The 23699-nt window shown below is 49.4% G+C and overlaps 1 protein-coding gene across 1 annotated transcript in view; it reads left to right on the top strand.

Moving 5' to 3' along the window:
• The first annotated feature begins 1204 nt into the window (after positions 1 to 1204).
• The window catches only part of BARX2 (BARX homeobox 2), a 65229-nt gene continuing 42734 nt past the window's right edge, over positions 1205 to 23699 (top strand). Inside the window, exon 1 of the mRNA XM_004614156.2 lies at positions 1205 to 1678. Within this exon, the coding sequence (XP_004614213.2) occupies positions 1492 to 1678 (187 nt within the window). The 5' untranslated portion in view covers positions 1205 to 1491. The remainder of the gene's footprint in view (positions 1679 to 23699) is intronic.

Below are 23699 nucleotides of genomic sequence, written 5' to 3'. Positions count from 1 at the left end.
GAATGCAGGCGGGAGGCGCACTCCCCGGTTGGCAGCAAGGAAATATCTCGCCAGGCTCGGTTTCGTCCGCATCTAGAATTCCCCGTCTCCAGATCGGGCGGTTCTCCGCAGGCCCCGCGCGCACCGAATCCGAGAAAAGCTCATGGGAAACTAGCGCCGGAGCGCAGCGACGGGACGCGGGGACGGGGGGCCTGGGGGAGCTCAGGCGGAATGCGCCCCAGTCGTCTACAGTTCTCTTCGGAAACCAGAGTCCCTGCAGCTCTCGATGGCAACAGACCCGGGAAGACAGAGCGCCCCGCAAGCGCGCGTCTTCGTCGCGCCCAGAGCGCTTGGGTCGTGGGGCTCCGGGGCCAGGAGAGCCGCGGCGCCGCGAGGAGCGACCGGAGGAGAAGCCGCTGCGAGGCTGGCCGCCGGCCCCAGGGTCCTCCCGCATCCCGCGGCACCGCGCAGTGCTGCTTCTTAGGCGACCGGGGGAGGGGGGTAAACTAAAAGAGAATTTTGTGGTATTAAAGCAGAACGCACGGTTCTGTGGACTTCCCCCCTCCCCTCCCCTTTTTGCAGCTTATTATTGGGTAACGGACAGGGCAAGGGTCATCTGCGGTTTGGGAACTCCGTGCCACAGTCAAGTTTGCAGCCTGAGCAAAAATGGCCCACGTTTGGAATGCACGGGCGAGCGTCAACCACGAGCACTGGGGCAGGAAGAAGGAAGTTCGGGAGGGTCCTGGGGGAAGGGGTTCCCCGAGTCCTCGCCAAGAAGAGGGGGGAAGCACAACTAGTCTTGGGGTTCAGGGGCGCCAAGCATGACCCGACTTCTAGTAAAAGTCCTGGCGGTGGCGGCTGGTCGGGTTGTGGGGGCTGGAGGGGCTGGCAGGTGGCGGAGACCCTTCCGCAGGAGCTGAGCCCGGACGGCTGGGTCCGGGGAGCAGCCCGCACAGGCCCGGGCCGACGGGCGGGGACGGCGCGCGCGCCCCGCACCGCGCGCACACACACGAGCGCGCACCGTGCGCACACGCACACCTGGAGCGCGTCCCGAGAGAGGGGCGGGGAGGAGAGGCGAAGCGTGTGTCTTAAAATAGAGAGGCCGGCAGAGGAGCCCGAGACGCGCGGCGGCGGAAGGAGGCAAGCACGAGGCGCGCGAGTCTGCGCCCCGCTCGTCCGGGCGCGCTGGGCGGGGTGGGCGCCTACGCCCCTCGGCGCGACTCGGCCCAGGCCCTGCAGGAAGCGCGCCCTGATTGACAGCTGCGCCGGCCCCAAAAGAGCTTCGGCGAAGATGCTGATCTGCGGGTGGGTGTAGACACGCTGCCCGCGCGCCTGGTGCCCGCTCCCCTCCGCGCAGTGCCGCCTGCCCGCCGCCGCCCCCCTCGCGCGCGGCCCGGGAGCTCGGAGCAGGACCCCGCCGGCGCGCCAGGCTCCCCAGCACCCCACCGAGGCTGCGTCCGGCCAGGCTCTCGCTACCGCGCTTGGGCCGGCGGGCGCTCGCCCCGGCTCACCATGCACTGCCACGCGGAGGTGAGGCTGAGCTCGCCCGGCCAGCTCAAAGCAGCCAGGCGGCGCTACAAGACTTTCATGATCGACGAGATCCTGTCCAAGGAGACCTGCGACTACTTTGAGAAACTTTCCCTCTACTCGGTGTGCCCGTCGCTGGTGGTGCGACCCAAGCCCTTGCATTCCTGTACGGGTAAGACTTGGCTCCCGTCGGGGACTTCTGAGGGTGCGGTAGCTTTCCAACTGGTGCTACGGAGGGCGACGGGAAGGGACCTCAGGATTTTTCTCCTGGGCCCCCCACCCCCGTCAGCGGTGGGCAGCCTGGGAAGGGCCAGGCTAGCGGTGGACCCTGGCCGGGTGGGAGATGATGCGCGGGCCGCGCGCGGGGTGAGCTGCAGACGCGCTCCTCACCCGCACCGTTGTGCTCTCGAAGGTCAAATGCTCAACCGGCTTCTGTGCCAAAATCCGTGTTTGGGGAAGTGACGGTGCTACCTGTCCCCGAGTGAGATTGTTCTCCCCTCCCCGACACCCCCCCCACTTCCAGAAATTTCGCGACTCGGTCTGCTTCCTGAAGTTCTCTAAAACTGGACTTTAAACTTACCCGGGGGATGCCGTTCTGGAATCTGTCACCTTGTAATGCGCCCTGAGAAAGTCAACCCCCATTTGTTTGGAGTGCCTGAAAAAAGCCCAGTGCAAACTATTTAAAAGAAAATTCCTTTTTTTTCTACGAACACACAGGCCAATAGGCACAGTGAAAAAAGAAAAAGCGCTTAGGACATACTTTTGAGAAAGTCGATTTAAGAGGATAATACTCCCAAAGAAAGATAAGCTTTTTTTGTTTTCTTTCTTTCTTTCTTTCTTTCTTTCTTTCTTTCTTTCTTTCTTTCTTTCTTTCTTTCTTTTTCTTTTTTCTTTTTAACACAACATGGCGTTTTCAGAGCAGCTCAGGCTAGGAAAAGTACCCCATTAATTATAAGAATTTAGACTATTTAAACGTAGATAGAGCAGAAAAAGAAAGAAGATATTCCCCTGCCCAAAGCACACAAATTATTGACTGACTGCTTTCAACTAGAGGTATAAAACTTATATAGTATTTTCCGAAGTAAAAGAATGCATTGAACACCTCATCCCACAATCTGTGTTTGTGTGGGGAGTACTCACAGTAAGGGGCTTTTGTAACGATTGCTGCTCCCTACTGATATTCATTAAATGAAAACTTCCTTTACTTTCATTTGTGTCAGCTTTAGTTTGAAGTTAGTATAAGGCCTGATCATAATAATTACGTGTACTACTGAATTTTAAAAAAGAGTAAACAAATAGGAAAATTGAGGAGCAAGGTGGTTTGATGTTTATATTTTTACGTGTGCCTTTGCTGCGAGCAGCCCTTGGATGACGAGCAGAAATATGTCTGTCTATGTACATATATAACACAGAGGCTCACTGTGTGTGGTGTATTTACATACGATAGGGGAGGCAGGTTTAACCTTGTTTTGACCATAAATAGTCATTCGCTACAGTAACTCTGCATCCCTGGGAGGGTGAGAAAGGATCGTTTTGATCCCAAATTTCAGTGCATTGTGTAAAGCGATCTGGAAGAGTGACTTGTCCTAAGGCCCTGGGTCCCCGGTATAGTCCTCAGTAAGATTGCTCTCAACTTTGGGCCACACAGTGACATGAGGCAGTGTTTCCCTGGCTCCTGGCTTGCCTGCGCTACATTGGATCACGGTGGTAAACCTGCCAGAAAAAGTAATAAATAGACTCAGCACACAGCGGGCTAGTCATTGGCCCGGGCTGAGTAAGTTCTGGGTTTTATTGAACTTATGTGGAAAGGAAATCAGGGGCAAAGGAGAGGATCCTGAGTGTTCAGAGGGTCCGCCGTGCACAGCCCAGTTTTGCTCCGTTTCCTGTGTTCGAAGTTTGTTGACGGTCGCCTCGCATCATTTTCTTGCTCTGTCATTTCAGCCCTTTCTTCTCCTTATTCTTTGGAAATGGGTCCTGATTTGGCTCTAGTTGAGATTTAAAATACAAAAACTGGGATTTGCCAGTGGAATTAAACCCATAAAAAAAAACTGGCTACAGTGGTCCAACCTTTCAGACCATGAGCTTCTGGTGGGGTTTATGGTTTCAGTTAAACCCTCGTCAGTGTATTAGGTCATGGGAATCCCATTAGCGACTTCTCAAGGGTTTTGCAGATACCATATTTTCAAAGCATTTTTGTTGTTTCAAGTTTATGTTCAGCATCAAAAATCTTAGATTGGATGAACTGAACTTTTTTTTAAAAATCAGTTTCAAAGAGTGATACACTGCTGGCATTGTTTTAAAATCTCTTTCTGCATATGTACATATATACATATACATATATATACACACATACACACATATATGTATATATTTTCTGACTGAAGGTAATTAGTAGTTTTGGTGAAACCAGTACCAAAAAAAGGTTCAAATGAAGTGAAAGGCATAAAACTGCAATTTAAGTTTCTCCTTTGGTTTGCTAATCATAACAAAATGTGTGCTAAAAAGTTAAATAATAGAAAGTGAACTTTGTCAGATAAAATAGTGAAAACTAAGGTGAATAAAGTTCACTCCCTGTTCAGTAACTACATAAAATTGGGGTGGAAAGCATTCTGAAAGTACTGCCTAATTAAGCAGTCCCTGGGATTTAGACATCGTAACTCATATGTCAGTCTCAGCACAGAGCGCATGCATTCAGTAAACCAGAAATGGAAACATTTTTCATCAGGCAGATCATCATTTGACAGTGGCTTATTATTTGCTACTCCAATCTTGATTAAATACCTTTAGAAAAGTATTATTTATGGTTCCTAAAACCTAACATGCAGTTCTTTTAGCCTTAGAGTGCCTTCTCGAGTGTATTAAGTTATTAATGTACATTATTACACGTTAATGGTTTCCCAATAAATCTCCCAAATGACTTAATAGACTTTGAGAAAGGGAATCCTTTATTTGAAGCCAAATCAAAGGGCTAATGAATGTTCAGTTGGAAAAAAAAAAAAGCCTAGAGAGTCTTGCTTTGAGGAAGGAAAGAGCTGGTTCCTCATATCATTGGTAGGGTGTGGAGTATGTTTAGCATGAATTTAGATTTGAGTAAGTCGGTCTTATTTTTCCATCTTACCTATCTGATAACAGTAATCCCCCTTGACAGTGGAAATACACGGCACTGAAGGCTAGGGAGGATTTCTCATCAGACGCTCACGTTGACAGTGATCACAGGCCTGAATCTGGTGCAGCTCATGACAGCCTTCACCTTAACCCTTTGCTGGTTGGGGCGTGTGTGTCTTGCGGGGAGCCTGGCTGCTTGGAATTGAAGAGTGCTTACACTCAGTACAGGAGTTTGTGAAGGTTTGCTCTTTGCAGTGGGAGCTTTAGAAAACTGGCTGGCCTTCTCATTGGGAGGGGTACAAGGGGGAAAAAAATAGAGAGCTGGCTGATTGACTTCCTCTCTGCTAAGGATGTACCCATTTACTCTTCAGGGTGTTTACATGAGGATACTGGGAAAATGAAGCCATGGTGCTAATTACTGACAATTGGTTACGATTATTTCTGCTTATCACATCCAGTCACCCCAGGTTTGCACATGCCTGCTTGGGAGAAGGTTGAGTGGCCGTGTTTGGATATTTGGCCACCTGTAACCATCCATACTGCTTTATGATTCCATGAAAACAGAGCGTTTTAATTCCTGTCCCCCTCTTGGGCTCGGTGGGCTTCAGAAACCTGTCTCGGCGAGTTGACTGAGGGGTGTCGGAGATCTCAGCAACCGTAAGACAGTTCCCATGGAAAAGATGCTTCTCCCTGACATGGAGAAGATGTCAGGGGCTGAAGTTCGCCGGGCCTGAACACAGAGTTGAGTTCAAGCTCTGTCCTTGTGAGGGGGCTCAGGAATCTGGCCCGGTTCCATGTCACGCCCGTGATTGATCTTTGTGGTCACGCCCAAGTGATAGTCAACTCCCCAATTAAAAGGGGCACTTGGGAAAGGGTGTCTGTCTCAGAGGGGCCACTAAGAACATCATATCGCTTGGTGGGTCGAAGAGAAACACCTTTGGGGAGCTTTGCCCAGGTTCTGTTTCCTAGATTTGGTTCAGCTGATTCCCTAGACCTCAGCTGGGTTTCGGAGTCAGAGACAAAAAAAAAGAAAAAAAAGTTAAAAAATTTTAAAAACCTTGGAAGTTGGGAACCGGAGAATCAGACCCTGGAATGTTAATGGAGAAATGTAAACTGGTCTTTGGGAAAATGATCATTATCAACAAGCAGTTGTATTTGTGCCTCTGGCAGATAGATCAGCCATTAGTCATCGAGCTTCTGTTCCCATTCAAAGGGATAATAAATCAGAGGATGAAGATACAAACTCTCACCCAGGGTCAGAATTTATCTGGCGCTGAGTTCCGCGGGGCTCCTCCGAGGGGCTCGGGGCTCAGCGCTACTCCTGGACTTTACTGTTAAATAGACCCAGGCAGGCGGAGAAGTCAGAGTTGACTCTTAAACCTTTCACGGGCAGTTTCTTCCTCCGATATAATTTTTCTCATCCCGGATGGAAAACTGAATAGGAATTAAATTTGCCAGTTAAAAGGCCCCCCTGGTGCCCGTGCTCTCTGGGACCTTCGCTGGTGATTCGGTTCGGTTGCTGTTCCTGTTTTGCGTGGCGATGGTTATGCTGCCAAGTTTGTTTTCATTTTCCATTCTCTGCTACTTCTTTACGAACAGTTGGGATAATGAGGAGGTTCTTCCGAGTGTCTTGGAGAAGCACTCCGAAGCTTTTTGGTGGGGTGTTCTCCAGGGTCTGGGACGTCCCCTGAGCACCATTCCTGTATTTTCTCACTGGAGAAAATTTCTCTTTGAGTCCCATCTCAAGGACACGAGCCCCGGGAAATGGTGAAATCTGAGTGACTCTCTGAGGGAGCCAGTTGCCATGGTTTACTTTGCTGGGTGCTTGGTGGTTGTCTCTTGGGATTGAAAGCTGAACAGGGGACCCATGAGGGTGCGGCAGGAAGCGAACTGCTCTAAACTCTGTCAGGAGAGGAAGTGAGAAGATTCTTTCGTTGAATACAGGAAGAAGCAGGGGGCATCTTGGAAGGTCCTTTTCGTTGTTGGGAGAGATTAAAAGAGGGGAGGAGGGAGGAAGAGCCAGTTTCTTGGAAACTTCTAGCTCAGGGCCCTTCAGAGTGGCTGTCCTGGCAAAACCAAAGTGGCTTCCAAAAGCCAGTTTGCCTGTGATTGGGAGCTTCTTTGGGGATGAGACTCTTCCTCCCAGCACTTAGCATTCCCATATCAAGGTAAAAGCATTTTTTAGGTGTTATTTGCATTTTTTTTTCAGTCAGAGATGATGAAGACTAGAGATGAAAAATCCCAAGCAGGTCTGGATCTGGGGCTCTGTGTTGGGGGCCTTCCTTGTCCCCCATAACCCCCCCACTTCCCGCTCACCCAGTCAGAGCCAGGTTTGTTGGGGTGTTACAGCCCAGACGGGCGCTGATGAAATCTTGGGGAAATGTGAGTTACAGATTCCGAGGATTTGATGTGATGAATGGGGTGGATCGCATTTATGTTTCTCTTCGGGGGACAACTGTTTCCCAGGCCCATGCTGTCACTCCTTTTTCCCCGTGGCACCCAAGATAGACCCCTGACCTTGTAACCAAGAGCTCCCCAAAGCCAAGGACTTCCCCCCTAAGGAATAGAGAAGACTTGAGGATTTGGGGGTCAGACACCCCTCCGCAAGTGAAATCCCTTTGTCCACCTGCAAGTTCGTGGGAACCTATAGTTCTTCCTCCACCTTCCAGTTAAATACCAGGACCAGATAGCATGAGAATTTATTAGTATCAGGTCCATGGATGAACTTGATGGGGTTAACCAAATAAATACTTATTTGCATTTTCATAAGCGAGGGCTTATTTTTCATTTCATTTTATTTTATTTTGGCGGGAGGGGGAGGGAGTTTGGTTTGGTTGCTAGCCAGAAAACCTTTGCAAATGCTCAGGATTTCAATTTGTTTTTAATTACCGTTTAATAACAGTTAGACAAAGAAATGCCTTGTGAAAACGAATGCTCTAAATAAAAACACAGTTAATTTTCCATTACAGTGGCTCTAATTACTCATCATCACCCGAGCATTTTTATATGGCAATTTAACTTCTTGAAAGTGGAAACTTGGCAGACATTTAAGGAAGAAAGCATTGCACCTAGATAGATATCAGAGGACGAGCTAATTATATTCGAGCCAGGCTTGGTGCTTACACACAGTTGCTCTGAAGATGAAGTTGGGGACGGTGGGGGGGGGGGTGTGGTCTTTCTTTAACACATCGACACCAGGTGCCAACCCCCGGTCACTCACTTTTGGATGTGGCTTCATTTACACAAATTGCAGTGTTCATCAGGAAGGGCTCCGGCTTCTTTCATGCCAGGGCAAAGAGAATACGGGCTATGCGGAGTGACATCATTCTGAGTGCTGTAAGTCCATCTGCCAGGGGTCCCTGCCGTCACAGGGGGCGCTGAGTCAGAGCGAGTCACTTGGTCTGAGGGACAGCTTGTAGCTGAGGGAGGACAGCCAGGGCTGACGGCCGCAGCAGACCACATCTGCAGAGCACGTCCAGGCCCCGAAGTTCCCGGGGTTCTGTTGGATGGCGTCTCCAGCTTGCCCCGTGTCCCTGTGAAGGAACAAACCCTCCTGGCCATGGGGAGAGAAAATTCTTTTCTTTCCACGACTCACACCGATTAACTCGAATGTCCCCTGGGTAACGTCTATGTTCTTAGGTGATTATTAAAAGCAACTTACATATGTAATAAGTAATAGGATAATTGTGCTTTCACTTTTCTTATTCAGGCGTCACTTCTGACAGGTGGGATGTCCGGATAGGAGTGACCTGGGGCTAGTGGAATCTCAGGGAGTCCTGGCTGCGTGTCCATGCCAGGAATATTCTCTGGGTTCCTCGGCCCCGTTACCCTCCTAACCTCTGCACCTCGCCTCCTTCTTCCTGAAGTTTGGCTTCTTCCAGAACACAATCATGGTTGCCGCTGAGGATAATGGTCCTTTCACAGGAAGGCTGGGATGAAGGTCACAGCCCCATATAGATAGGAGGTCGGTATGGGTTGGATGTTGCACTTAAGCAAGATTTAGGGGAATTCACTGACTGTTCACACGGATTCCTAATGGTCACTTGCAAGCAGTGAGGTCTTGACAGTAAGCTCTGTAGGATGGGGAGGAGCCAGACAGGGAACAGTTTTGCCCCGCACTTTACACCTCCCAGGGAGCTGCAGACTTGAAATAAGTAAATGGTTTATGCCCTGCAGTTTCTCCTCACAAATGGTGATTGATATTTGGCCCATGAGGGAGGGGGCTGTTATGTGACCACCACTAGACTGAGTGTTCTTGGATCCACTTCCTGTCATCCTTCCAATAAGGAAGGATTTGTGGGTATGCGGGGACCTCAGGGGGTCCTAAGCAGTGCTCAGGGGTCCTGGTGCCATTCTCAGCTATTCTTGGCCAGTTGCCTGGATGGTCGAATGCTTGGGCCTGAGACTGTGGCACTGCTTGGACCGTGGCATGCTGGGACCCACCAGGGTCACACCTACCACTGCTCAGGGATCCGTATAGTGTGGAAGGTTGAACAGGGGGTCCCATGCATGCAGATCATGTGCCCTCACTCTTATATGCAAGTTTATTTTCTGGCTCGTTCTGGGGTTGCTAAGCAGTGTTGGGACCTGGTAGGGGATTGAACCCGTCTGCCGCATGGTGAGCACTGTCTCTGGTCCGTCCTCCCTCCCTCCCTCCCTCCCTCCCTCCCTCCCTCCCTCCCTCCCTCCCTCCTTTCCTTCCTTCCTTCCTTCCTTCCTTCCTTCCTTCCTTCCTTCCTTCCTTCCTTCCTTCCTTCCTTCCTTCCTCCTTTTCTCATTTTCTTATACTTTTCTCTCTCAAATTTTCTTTCTCTTTTTCTTCTTTACTCTTCTCTTTCTCACTTTTTTTCTTTTTGGGTCACACCTGGCAATGCTCAGGGGTCACTCCTGGCTCTGCACTCAGGAATTACTCCTGGCAGTGCCCTGGGGACTATATGGGATGTTGGGGATCCAACCCGGGTTGGCCGCGTGCAAGGCAAACGCCCTACCCGCTGTGCTATCACTCCAGCCCCTCTTTCTCACTTTCTTTTGCTTTCTTTCTCTCTCTTTTCTCTTCATTACCCCCATTCTCTCTTTCCTCTTCCTCTTTTTCTCTTTTCTTCTCTTTCACCATTTTTGGATTTTATTTCTTTTTAAATTTTATTTTTATAAAGTTATTCACAATAGTTTATTACAATTAATATTCCAACACCAATCCCACCACCATTACACCTTCCCACCACCATATTTCTTTCTTTTTTCTTTTGCTTTTTAGGTCACACCTGGCGATGCACAGGGGTTACTCCTGGCTCTGCACTCAGGAACCACTCCTGGCGGAGCTCAGGGGACCATATGGGATGCTGGGAATTGAACCTGGGTTGGCCGCGTGCAAGGCAAACGCCCTACCCACTGTGCTATAGCTATAGCCCCCCCCCCCACCACCATATTTCGAATGTTTTCACCCTGACCTCCAAAGCCAGACTCCAGAACAGGACCTAAATAATTTTTTAAAATTTATTTTATTGAATCACCATGTGGAAAGTTACAAAGTTCTCAGGCTTATGTCTCAGTTATACAATGCTCAAACACCCATCCTTTCACCAGTGTCCATATTCCACCACCAAAAAAAGAAAAAAAAACTCAGTATACCTCCCACCCCCCAACCCCCAAGCCCGCACCCCCCCTGCATAACTGATAAATTTCACTTACTTTACTCCTTACCTTGATTACATTCCATATTTTAACACAAAACTCACTATTGTTGTTGGCGTTTCACCACAGAACTCACTATTCTTATTGGAGTTTATCCCCCAAGAATACGGCCCTATTGACAAGGAAACATTTTGATAATCAGTTTTCCACTAATGAGAATGAAGAGATATGAAGTCGCGTGGCCGTTTTAGGATTTCTGTATTTTAGTAATTAAGTCCAGGGAGATTTAAGTTGGAAATTGTATCATTTCCCTTCCTGGAGCAGCATGGAGCAAAAGCTAGTTCACAGTCTGGAGACATGACTGCAAGCACTCGCTGGGACCCAAGTAATATAGCTGGTCGTTCAGCAGCAAAGCAGCTGTGCAAAGGCATGGCCACGTGGGTCGAATCTCGGTGGAGCTCGAGCCAGCACCGGCCCTGGCCCAAGACTGCCCAAGCGCCCCGCTGTTTCAAGTTCAAAACACATTTTTTTTCTCCCGCGCCACCAAGTTCATACCTGTTTAAAAGTTCCATAAAATGGCAGATGCCATACCGCTTCCTCCTGGAGGGAAGAAAAACCAAGGGAGAAGGATATTTCCCCCCTTAGCCGGCATGGGGCAAAAGCTTAGTTCACAGTCTGGAGACATGGCTGCAAGCACTCGCTGGGACCCCAAGTAATATAGCTGGCTCTGGATCCAGGTTGTTCAGCAGCAAAGCAGCTATGCAAAGGCATGGCCACCCAGGTCACATCTCGGCGGAGCTCGAGCTGGCACCGACCCTGGCCCGAGACTGCCCAAGCGAGGACCTAAATAATTTACTTTGCATTGCTTGTTATTAATAATCTGCTAAAAATGATCCAAAAAAAGTTTCCTTAGAGGAAAGTGTGTGAAGATTGTTGTATTTCACCCTGGAGCCATTAGGCCCTTGTCCTGGTACATCAGTGGTATAGAGTATGAAATGTTGTGTGGCTGCAAATGTGACTGCATGCTCCAGGAATTCTAAAATTTTTAATATGGTGATACAGCTGAGGTTAATTAATTTTTTTAAAAAACTGGATGGTGACTTTGGGGTTAGAGGCATGTCAGCAATGTGTTGCTCTTGTGTTGCTCTCTTCTGAAAGATTTATTTGTGAGTCTCTGGATCATGGCTGTTAATGAACTTATATGTGCAAGAGGCAGTTCGTGGGTATGACTGCCAGGCTACAGGAAACACAGGGAGATGGGGAGGTCACCCATTCCCGACTCTGTGTGAGCGTGGAGATTTTGGCCACAATCCTGCATACCTAGGTTTCTCAGCAGATTCACTCACAGATGAGGCTCATTCAGGCCTATGGAGACTGGCCGTGAGCACAGCAGCTACTGAGTTCTGGAAGTTTTTGGCTGCTGGGGCTCTGTTGGGGTGCGTGGGGGAACTCAACTCCTCCCCTCCTGGTTGCCCCAGATGAAACAGCTTGGGACAGGGTTTGGAGGCATCTCAGCTGTATGTTTCTCTTCACTTTTTCTTCTCTTTCTCTTTACTTTCTTTTTCTCCTTTATGTCTTCTTGCTTTCTCTTTTTCACTTTTCTCTCAGTTCATTCGCTTATTTGTTCCTTACCTCTCCCTCCCTCCATCTCTTGCTCGCTCTCTTTTTCTTTCTCTTTCTCTCTCTCTAATGGGAATCTAGTAAGTTCGGTAACTTCCCCCAAGCCCTTGAATTTGCCAGCCTGAAGGAGGAAACGCGGCATATCATAGATGTGGAACTAGATGAATGGTGAGCAGAAGGGCCAGAGTAGAAGGAGGTACCAGGCCCGGCCCATCACCTACTCACCAATGACAGGCCTGGCAGTGCGGCTGCTGACCTTGTCGGGGCAGCCAGGCCTCTCAGGGCTCGGGAGGCTCAGTGCCATTGCAGGTGGTCACGCCCAGTGAGCTGCAGGCACACACATACACTGCAACTCAGCAGCTCCACCTCTGCGTGTGCCTTGAGAAATCTGTGTGTGTGTGTGTGTGTGTGTGTGTGTGTGTGTGTGTGAAGGGACGCTGTGAAAGTGGGTGCTTCTTGGTTGTGGACAACTGTGAGCCCTTGACAACCATCTCACTGCCTTTCACAGGAGAAGGAAAAAAGTCTCATGCTCTTGTGTCTCAATGTTTAAAATGTTGTGGTAAAAAGGAGCAGCCCAGATCTGTGTAGTGTTGTCAAAAATTTTGGAAATACTGTATTGGTTTCACCAATACACCAATACATTGATGCAGTCTGGTGAGATCGTGGAAACCTTCAGTCAGGCCACAAAAGTAGCAAAGACTTGAGTCCAGCAATTTTTATTTTCCTGCCTAATAATTTTACATAATGAGCGAATATAAAATTCCCCGAGGCCGTGTGGGCAGACACAAGGTTTGACAGAGCCAGGTGCAGAAGATGTAGCTCAGCGGTCAGCCCTTGCCTGGCAGGTGTGAAACGCTCACTCCTTGCACCACCCCCAAAGAATGGATTGAAAAAGTTTTGCCATAAGGACACAGATGCTCATGACAGCTTTCTTTGTATTTGCTGTCTATTTGAAATTTTTATCAAAGAAACATTGAAAAGTGATACTACGGGAACGCCCACATACTCAGGAAACTCTTGATGTTGTGGAACTTTCGATGACTTTCTTAGCAGTTCTTCTGCTTACACAGAGATGTTTTTCAATGTAGTCTTTTAGCTCCCCGGTCTCTCAGCAGGGTGGAGGGAAGAATGCTATAATTAGCCACTTGTGCATAATCCACACAAGAAGAAACCTTGGTGGTTTCTGAAGTTGGCTGTTACTTGATTCCTCTGGGGAGGGGACATTATGTATCACTGGGATAAGTGCTGTTTCCCCAAGTAATTCTTTGGCAGGGGAGTCCCAGAGCTGGATGCTTGTTGCTTGGGCTAAAAAGAATCATGGGGTGGTGTTTGTTTCCAAATGCACATCAATAACCACACAAACAAGGGCTGTTAGCGCTTCCCCCCTCGTCTTTTTAAATGATGTTTGAGATCCCCACAATTCCCTTTGATGACATCGTGCTAATAGGGTATATGACCTCGCCAGCGTGGCTCATTGTCACTGATCATTTAACTTCAAACGTGTTGTCTAGGGACAGCGGAGATCAAACAGCACAGAATCTGGACGTGTCAAATTGTGGCTTCTTAGCAGGAAGGAGCAGCAGTGAGGTTGGCAGAGCGACTGCCTAAGTTCTCTCCCTTCTGCAATCACAGCGTAATTTGCCGGGGAGCGGGGCCATCGCGCTGTGTGGAGCGCTGTCTGGGGGTTTAATGGATGGCCGCCCGGCGGGTTAGAGGACTTAACCCAGGCCACTTATCCACAGTGACAACTGTGGCGGCAGATGCTCTCTTGAGCCTCTCTTACAGCCAAGCCCATTTTTCTCCTCTTTGCAAAATAGTTCCCGTAAAGGATGATGACCCTTTTGCAGATGCGCTGGCACGCACGTGGAACCAAAGGAGACGATTTTCTGGGTCCCTTGATGAGGAAACGGGTTGAGTTTGTCAAAGCATTGATCTCCGGAGACCTTAGCTTGCTGCTTCTGTGCAGACGGAAGCAGAGGGGGGATCAGCAGCAAGCCCACCCCAGGCTAGATGGGCTGCACCCAGAGCCGCCACACTTTCCAAGTGTTCGGCACAGCTGGAAATCAAGGACCCCTAGGCAGGAGACTGCATGAGAAAATCCTTTCTTGTACAGAGACAGTCGCCTGAGCTGCAGCTGGCCCTGGGAACTAGCATTTGAGTCTTCCTCTCTTGCTTCTGGATATGTCCCAGGTAGTCTGATCCCTCATAAGAGGGACGTGTGTGGGGTAGGGAGCATTATTCCTGCAAGATCATCTATCCAAAGGGCTGCCCGAGACCATAGATGTGGAATTAACACAGTGACACAGCGGTCCACTACTGAGACCTCAGAGAGAGGGGTAGGGGGAGAGAAGAGGAGAGAGAGAACTGACCCTGAACCCAGCAGAGTCCCTCGGAGCTTTAGAAGAAAATTGGAAAAAGACATGGGAAGATTTTGGATATTTGTGGTAGCTAAGGTGGAAGTAAAGGGGGTAGGAAGTTCTAATCCAAGTCTCTTCTTCCTCATGACTAGCAAATTTTGTTTTGTTTGAGGGCCATAGCTGCAGTGCTCAGGTCCAATTCCTGACACTGTGCTCCTGGAGGACTCAAGGAACCATATGGGATGTTGGGGATCGAACCTGGGTCAGCGTCGTGCAAGGCAAATGCCCTGCCTGCTGCACTGTGTCTCTGCCCCCAGTGACGAGCAGTTGTATTGAAGTCATTGGTAAACCACTCCCGAGGAGAGTGATGGGGAGGATGTCATTCATTTTTGTCACCCCTGCATGTCACGACAGCTCATTTGTGCTTAATGAATTAACACTGTGGATCGTGGGAGCCTCATTCTCAGGCCAGCCCAGAGTCCAGCAGCGCACAGCGTCCGATTAGAGCCCACTCTGGTTTTTGTCCCGTGAGATGCTCAGCCTCTGGCAGCTGGAACGGTTGTTGGCATAAACACTGTGGGTTTCACCTGGGACAGTGGGGGTGGGGGAAGCTGCGAAGGGGACTCCAGAGGGATCACCAACAGGCACCACATGCTAGCCAAGGTGCCTGTGTACGGGGAGAGAGAGAGCCAGCGCGGCCATCCTCAGGGCTGCCTGTCCCTGGAGGAAGTGGCAGTGCTGAGGCTGGAACCTGGTTCTGTCTTTCACAGATTCGGTTCTTTTTCCTGGACAGCTGAGGGAAGGCTGACAACCAGCCTACCTCTCTCTTCGTAGGTGCCACACAAGTCCGATGCAAGTCAGCACCATCGGAGTTTGTTTGAGCCTATTAACTCCTTTACTTCCGTTTGTAATGACCGACAGGAGGTCAGGCAGTCTTTTAATACCTATGATGACTCAGGGTCCCGAACGATTCCAGAAGAGGTCGAATAAGCAGGGGGCAGTCTTGGGGTGAAATGGAGGAGTTGCAAGGTCGTTGCCCTGCCATTTGGGGGACTGTGTGGCAGTGACTTGTCTTACTACCAATGGATGTGACGACCCCAAGGGTTTTTAGATCCTGTTTTTTCTTGAGCTGTGACTCTGGGTAAACTCTGTCTCTAGGGAATCCAGGGCATACTCATCCATCCACCCGATCATTCATTTATTCATTTCATTCATTCTTGGGAGCATCTGTTGGAAGTGGCCCCTGGACTCCGTGAGCACTTTTTAAGGTTCCTCCTCCAAGTAAATAAACATACATAAATATAAATAAATTTCTGTCATGGAGGGAAATAAATAATATATGCCTCTTGGAGAGCCTGGCAAACTACTGAGAGTATCCCGCCCGCACAGCAGAGCCTGGCAAGCTCCCTGTGGCGTATTCAATATGCCAAAAACAGTAACAATAACAGGTCTCATTCCTCTGATCCTGAAAGAGCCTCCAATCGTTGGGAAAGACGAGTAAGGAGAGGCTGCTAAAATCTCAGGGCTGGGATGAATGGAGATGTTACTGGCGCCCGCTCGAGTAAATTGATGAACAACGGGATGACCGTGACAGTGATAGTGATTCATTTTTGGGAACAGAGAGAAAATGTTTTAGCAACCCCTGGAAAGTTAAGACTTGGAATATTGTCCCCGGAAATAGTCATAAATGGGGGGGGGGAAAGTCTGGCCATTGGGGGGCTGGGAGGAGGCATCTCTCAAACAAGCCAGTTTGTGTCACATTATATCTAATGGGCCCAGGCCAACTCTGGGAATCTGTATTTATGAAAAGGCCTCTTGGGAACTGCTGTCCTGCAGGTAAGAGCGTGGAGAGGAGATGGTTGTAATTTTCTCCCCAGGACTCGTGAGTGGAGTAGGACATCCTGGTCGGCTGTAGGGGACAACCCTCCTGGTGCAGTGTACCTTCTGTCCTGGCCTCTGTGACCTTAGGCATGCCTTCAACCCACTGCCGCTCCATTTCCTCCTCTGTAAAAGGAAGAATCCCCGCCACCTGGTAGGGTTAGTCATGTCGATGTCATGAGCTAATGGACAGAGAGCTCTGAGCAAGCTTCCTGGCAGGTAAGGGCTCAGTAACTGAGAGCTTCTGTTAAAAAACAATTAGCTCATGATAATAGCCTCCTGGTGGCTGCCTCCCGTGCAGCACAGCCCTTTAGGGAAGGGAAGATCACTGTTCTTGGGGAATTAAACTCAAGAAAAACGAAATACTGTTAAAAACAAAAACCTCCCACTTCACTCCAGGGCATTCTTGTGGGCTGTGTCAGTGCCTCCCTCCCTGCCTCTTGCTCCCTGGGTGGTCCTGGGCCAACTTCGGTTCATGCCTGAATAGGTGCGTTTCCCTCCCTGCCCTTTCTGTTCCTGGGAGCTCAGACTTCTGGAAATTCAGGTCAAAAGCATCAGCAGCACAGAACGTGCTTTGTCACTTGACTTTTTACAAGAGTGGCCCAGGGTTCGTGGCCGGCCCTCAGGAGAAGTTTCCTCCCACGCCCAGGGGAGGTGGAAAAGTGTTCTAGAAATCAGGGCTGCTCTTCTCACCAGGAAGTTGCTCTGCTTTGCTTCCATCAAGAATGGACATGTGTGCCCTTGGAAGAGAAACTCTTATTCTTGTCCACATTTTTCTTGTCCTCTGACTTTAGAGCATCAAGATACTACTATTTTATTTTTTTAATGTCTTACTTTAGAGCACGAAGAGGGAGAAAGAAGTCAGTGGAGACCTTCTCTTCTAAGAAAGGTTCTTGGGGAATTAAACTCAAGAAAAATGAAATACTCTTAAAAAAAACAAACGAAACAATCACCCACTTCACTCCAGGGGAAGGAAGGGGAATGAGAAAAGGTAGCTTTATTTTGGGTGGCTAGCTGTCATTCTCTTGGTTAAGGGGACTCTGTGAATCGGAGGGAATTCTGACAGAAATCCCTATTTTTACAAGCTTCCTGATTGCCGGGGCATAGTGGGGATTGAGTTTATGACTGTCTTCCAAGCACTCGTGCTGACTTTGTGCAGAGGGGTCACCAGGATGAGGGGCCGCGTGGGTTTCTTGTCACTGGGGTTTTTTCAGAGGACGGGTCCCTGCTGGTGAAATACTTGAATTGGCGCACCCTCCGCAGCGTGAGAAAGATCTTCTCGCTAAGTTCTCTCCACCCCCAGAATGTAGGAGGTCCCAGAGAACAGGGAGGTGCCACCGTCCCAGCCGTTTATAATGATGACTCCTCCGGGCTCTCTGACCTCATCCGGGTTCAGTGGTGGGTGTGGCCCTGATGAGGAGATGCGGGCCTTGACGTACAGCGGCCACAAAGCATGATGGACGCGTGCAGAGAGTGCAGAGAAGACAGAGGGGACCCACGCGCCTTGGTGCCACAGAGCCTTCGGGTTCACTGTGGTTGAAGGAGGCATCGTCGGAACTGTGGGTCTGGGGTCGCTTGCTGAGGCTCTTCTGTTCAGTCTGAGACTTCAGAGAAGCCAGCTGCCTGCCCTTCTAGTCCAGAGGGCGGTGTGTAGGCAGACTCGGGTGAGGGCTGGGAGGCGAGAAGGAATGTCGCAAAGGGGAAGGGAAAGTTGGGGGGGGGGGAAGGAAACCAGTCATGCTGTCGAAGCGAGGCTCCTGAGAGGCTCCCTCAGCACTCCTTGTCCTTCCTAGGAAAACAAACGCGAAGGTGAGAAGGGGCCATTTCATTTTGGAGATTGTCTTTGGGAGTACGTGCTTCTTCTCAGAGGCGTTCCTCATAACTGACAGCAGTCAATGACTTCTGGTTGGGCAACGGCCCGCCCAGCCACACATGGAGCCTAATTATCATATATATTAATGATCCATTTAAGGGTTTCGTCATCTCAGGTCACAGAATATCATTACTGTGGCATTGTAATGCAGTAATGGGACTTGAGGCAGTGCCGTACTGGAAATCGCGTGAGGCGAGGGAGGCAGTGTGGGAGCCAGTGTCAGGGGTAAGTCCTGTCAGGAATCCCCCCCCTTTGTGGGCCCGCCTCAGTTTCCTCAGCTTTCTTCCCTGTGGGGAATATGCAGAGCTCTAGTTTGAGGGCGACTCCTTCCTCTCAAGAGAATTTCATCGTTTATTCTAGAAAAGTAGGCCAGAGGTAGATCAAATTAGGTGTACCTCCTGTTTTTCTACGGCCACGGGCCAAAGATGTGTTTCACATTAGTAAATGGAAGAGAAGAAACAGAAGAGGAGCCTTCCAGGATGTGTGAAGAGCGTTCGATAAAATCCCCATGTGGTATTGATAAAGTTTTCTTGGAACACAGCTACATGTGCATTGCCTTCCATGTTGTCTAGACAACTTGCATGCCATCTGTGCAGAGGGGAGTCATTTCCACAGAGATGTTTGTACTCACAGAGCCTTTCAGGGGGATGGGCTGGTCCCCTGACGGGAAAAGTGTGCAGAACCCAGAGCGAGGCAGTTGGACTCAGGATTCCTCAGTTGTGAAGGTAGATGGTGACTGTTGGTCATCTTGTGATGTCACTGTAGGTAATTCCAGACCCCCCTCCCCGTAAGAATAAAAATGCCCTCTTTGATTCCCCTTGGGCCAGAGCTCTGTCGTCATCCCAGTGAAGTGTAGCACAGGTGCCAAGGTGGGAATTGAATGGGGAATTTAGCAGGGACTTTCTGAGACTGAGATCAGATTCTTGGCTCCAAGGCAGACATTTCCAGACATTTCTAGAAACAGAACAAGATCTTTCCTCCCTGAGCGTGTGTTTGTGGGTGGGTGGGTGGGTGGAGGTGGGGGGGCTATGTCTAAATATTTGAAACATTTAAAATATGGGGCTGGGGCGATAGTATAGTGGGCAGGGCCCTTGTGTTGTTTGACCCCCGGCACCCCATATGATCCCCCAAATACTACCAGGAGTGATCCTTGAGTGTAGAACCAGGAGTAAGCCCAGAGCTCCACCTGATGTGGACCCCCAAACCAAAAATACAACAAAAAAGAAAAGATAAATAAATACAACAAAGGCATTGGGACTCTGCTGAGTTTGGTGATGGTGAGGGTGCTTTTGTCAGTCTAAACTCAGTTCCCCCATGAAATCTTGGGTGGTATTGCCATACAGAGTAGTATCATCTGATTTAAACTAAAGTGGGGTTCTCTTTATTATTTGAGGCTGAGCGGATTCACCATCCTGTTGTAGTTCAGTGTCAAGTTGAGGTACATTTTGTGTGTATTTTGTATGACCTTGTTGTCAGTCCCTGGAAATAATATTTATAATAATAATAATAATTAATGAAAATGAAATATTGTGAAATCCCATTCCTCGAGCCTCACCCAGAGGGGTGGTATAGCCGGATAGAGCACTCTGTCACGAGGCCCGGCTGTGTGTTCATAGAAGGTGGACATGAGGCCAGGCAGCCAGGCCTTCAGGAAGAAGGAAGTGAGATTCTCTGGTCCAGGCCTGGCTCTCCTTTCCACAGCAATATCGGGATTTGGGGAAGGCCCCTGTTCTTACGCATGCCTTGGGTTCCTGGGGCTCCTCAGGAAAGGGGGTTGTGAGGTGAACCGGATTTGGCCCAGATGTCCTGTGCAGTGTGGGACCCTCCATCACCAGGCTCAGGCTCCTTCCTTCCAGCTTAGGAGGGCACAACCCAGGGATGCGTTCAAAGGCAGCGTTCTTGATGATGAGCAGTCAAAATTTCACCTCCCCAAGAGAATTATGGGTGGCCCCAGATACATCTGATCTTCCTCTTTTTTTTTTTCACTTTTTGAGTTACACCTGGTGATGCTCAGGGCTTACTCCTGGCTCATGCACTCAGGAATTACTTCTGGTGGTGCTCAGGGGACCATATGGGATGCTGGGAATTGAACCCGAGTCAGCCACGTGCAAGGCAAACACTCTACCCATTGTGCTATTGCTCCAGCCCCCTACATCTGATTTTTCTTACTACTCATCAAAAAGACACTTTTTCAAATGGCAATAACAATACTAACCAAAGTAAACAAAGTTGAAAATGAATAGTCGGGTCCTGTAGTTGACTTACTTGGTGCCCAGTGCCTTCTGTGAATGAGTTTATTTAGTTCCTACCTCAGTTGATGCTTTTTCCCTTTTCCTTGGACAGATGAGGAAATCAAGGAAAGGAACCATCTTCCTGGGGGTGGGGGGTGGGGGATAGAAGGGGAGAAGAGCAGGAAGTGTTCTGGGGTGTACGGAGATGAATCTCCGTAAGGAATAATCTCTGATTTTGACACTGCTAATCCAGGGAACAAACCAACAACAGAAAAACTCCGATCAGAAATTGTGGGTAAGCTAGAGATTTTTGTCTATTGAAATGAGATTTAGTTGGCGGGGGTGAGGGGCATTTTGGTGGGGTCCTTAGGACATTGGGAGAGGGAAGAGTTTTTTTTTTTCTGGTGTTGACATCTCTATGAAAAGTATGTTTAGTTAACAATACGGTCAACCTTGATTCCTCAACAAAAATGGTTTAGAAATAACAACAAATAAAATGAACAATAGGGCCAAAAAATTAGTGGGTGGAAGAACCCAAGGCCAAACCTTATTATCTGGAATTTAGATGACTAAAGAATTTCTAACCCCTAAAAAGTGTGGTGCTGAGCTGAATACAACTTCAGCAGCATCAGAATTCTTTTTCTGGGGGCCCAGGGCTGGTTCAGTGGCTAGAAGAGCCTGTCTTACAAGTGTGAGGCCCCGAATTTGGTCCCGGTGCCACCCACATGCACCCAGTGCCATCCTGGAAGCTCTGCTGTCTGGGGCCTTTGGCTCTGAGGGACAGTGTGTGAACTCAAGAGCAGCCTGCCTGGCGTGTGTGAGCACTTCAGCTAAAGTGTGTACAACCTCTCATAAGCAACCAGAGTATAGGTGTTCACACATCGTGAGCAGGGGTGTGACTGATTTTCCTGACCTCAGTCTTTATTTCCAGGCTGGCAAAGGACTCCTAAGATGAGGAAGTTTTTTCCTGAGAGCTGGTCCTTACCTAGATGAAGTCCTGCTAAATGCTTTAGCATCCAGACTCACATAGGGAGCAAGAGAGGGACAGTCTGTTCAACATTGTGTCTTGATACAAGCGGTTCTCTAGATCTTGTCTCAGCGTGTGGATCATTTCTTTTATTTTTAATTATTTGGGGTGGATGTGGTTTAAAGGGGGCTGGAGCAATAACACATCAGTTGGGTGTTCGCCTTTCACACGGCCGACCCGAGTTCGATTTCTCCGCCCCTTTCAGAGAGCCCAGCAAACTACTGAGAGTATCGAGCCCACGAGGCAGAGCCTGGCAAGCTACCCATGCGCATTGGATATGCCAAAAGCAGTACCAATAAGTCTCTCAATGAGAGACGTTATTGGTGCCCACTCGAACAAATTGATGAGCAACGAGATGACAGTGACAGTGACAGTGGTTTAAAGATCGCTTGTCTTATTTGTATCATCTTAAAAAACTGAATATTGTGGGGCCAGAGAGATTGAGCGGCAAGCAGGGAGCTTGCCTTGCATGTGGCTGATCTAGGTTCGATCCCAACACCTCATAGGATCCCCCAAGCCCCACCAGGCATGGACACAGAGCCAGGAGTAAGCCCTGAGCACCACTCTGTGCAGCTCCCAAACCAAAAATAAATAAATACATAAGAGTAATGTGGATAAAAATATTTATAAAATATTCGTGAGCTCAGTTCTGGGGCCTCTGCACTCAGTCTAGGAAACAGAATGCTTCTTCCTGAAGTACTCTTCTTGACCTCTGTTCAAGATCACCAGTTTCTCAGCGACTCGGAGATTTGGTAGAGCACATTCACCGCATCCATGAGAACTGGACCACCGAGCACCACTGGTGTGGCCCTGCTGCAGCTTTCAACAACTGTATAACAGGGGTAGGGGCTCGGGAGATGGGGCAGGGGGCTGGAGTACAGCCTTTGCCTGCAGGAGCTTTGATCCCCGGCACCGTCAGGACCCCTCCAGCGTGACTGGGGGCCACCCCCACCCCAGCCCCATGTGGAGACTAGCCCCTGAGCAGAGGTAGATGTGGCCCCCAAACCCACCAATAGAATGACACATGTCAGGACCAGGGAGGTGGCTCAGTCCAGGTGATGCCCTTGGGTTCATTCGGTCACCGCAGCAACTAAACTGTAACCAGTATCTCCTCTTTGCTTCCTGTTCCCCCTGTCCCACCCCACTGTCCCTCGTCTAGCATCAGCACCCCCCCTCCCCCGCCGAGTCCTGGGAGCTGCTACACTTGACCCACACCCAGGGGTGCATGAGCCCTTCTTCCCTTTAAGGGGACTCTGAAGCATGAACCCTGTTTGCAGAGGGGGAAGCAGGAAAGCAGCAGGGTCCCGTGCAGAGGGGGAGTGTGGCTCGGCTTCTCACGTAGGACCAGGCGAGCTGCTGGGCTCTGGTTTCCCTGCTGTGAACGCAAGACAGGCGCTGGATGTGCCTGGGCTCGAGGCACAGATACAAAGAGCTTAAGGGCCCGAATCCTACCCCACGAAGGATTGACCGGAACTCATGGGGCCTACCTGTCTCCTTCTGTCAGGCTCTGGAAACCCCGCCAGCAGGAAGCCAGAGGGAAAAGCCACTGGGGCTGTACCTGATTCCCAAGCTTCTTAGCCCAGGGGTCTGTGCCCCTAGACGGGTTCTGTTAGAGGAGGTGGGGAGTGGTGGAAAATATGGCAACACTACCCACAGCCGCCAGCGACCAGACATTCAAAATCAAACATGACGTTCATGGCCATGCTCGTTTGGTGTTTCTTTGGTAAAACGGAGCTGGAAATGTGAGAAAGTACTTCATTTATTCCTGCTTTCCTCATCTCTGTGCCCCTGGCATATTTTTGGCATCTAGGAGGTGGCAGATTTTAAACACACAGCCAGGTGTCTCCCCACTTTTGTTTGTTTGTTTTATGCACCATGGTTTACGTTGTATACAGTTGATAGGTTTTTATGCACACAGCATTCCAACCCCACATCCGCCACCAGCATCCCCCACTTAGTCCCTCTTACCCCCGTCATTCTCCGGTCATGGTAAACTCAGTTCTGTGGACCAGCTCTCCGGTTGTATTGCCTTTGGCCATCCATTATTCCCTTATTATGTTTCTTGACACCCATATCTAAGAGATCATTCTGTATCCATCTCCTTCTGTCTCATTTCATTGAGCATAATGCCCAAAGGGGAAAACTGCATGATTTCATCTTCTCTTACAGCTTAGAAGTATTCCACTGCATCTGTGAGCCATAGTTTTTAAAACCCAGTCATCTGTTCTGGGACACTTGAATTATTTACAGATCTTTTTTTACCCCCTTTTGGAGGAGCACACCTGGTGATTCTTACGCCTTAGTCCTGCCTCTCCAGTCAGGGGTCATTCCTGGAGGGCTCAAGGGACCTTATTTGGTGCCGGGGATCATATCTGGGTTGGCTGCACGTAAGGCGACTGTCCTGGCCGCAGGACTGTCACTCCAGATCTTGACACTTGTGAATAGGGCTGCAGGAAACACAGTTCCAGTGT

Source organism: Sorex araneus, chromosome 3, assembly GCF_027595985.1.
Source record: "Sorex araneus isolate mSorAra2 chromosome 3, mSorAra2.pri, whole genome shotgun sequence".
In the NCBI taxonomy this organism is placed as follows: domain Eukaryota; kingdom Metazoa; phylum Chordata; class Mammalia; order Eulipotyphla; family Soricidae; genus Sorex; species Sorex araneus.
This window is presented reverse-complemented; position numbering and strand designations above follow the sequence as displayed.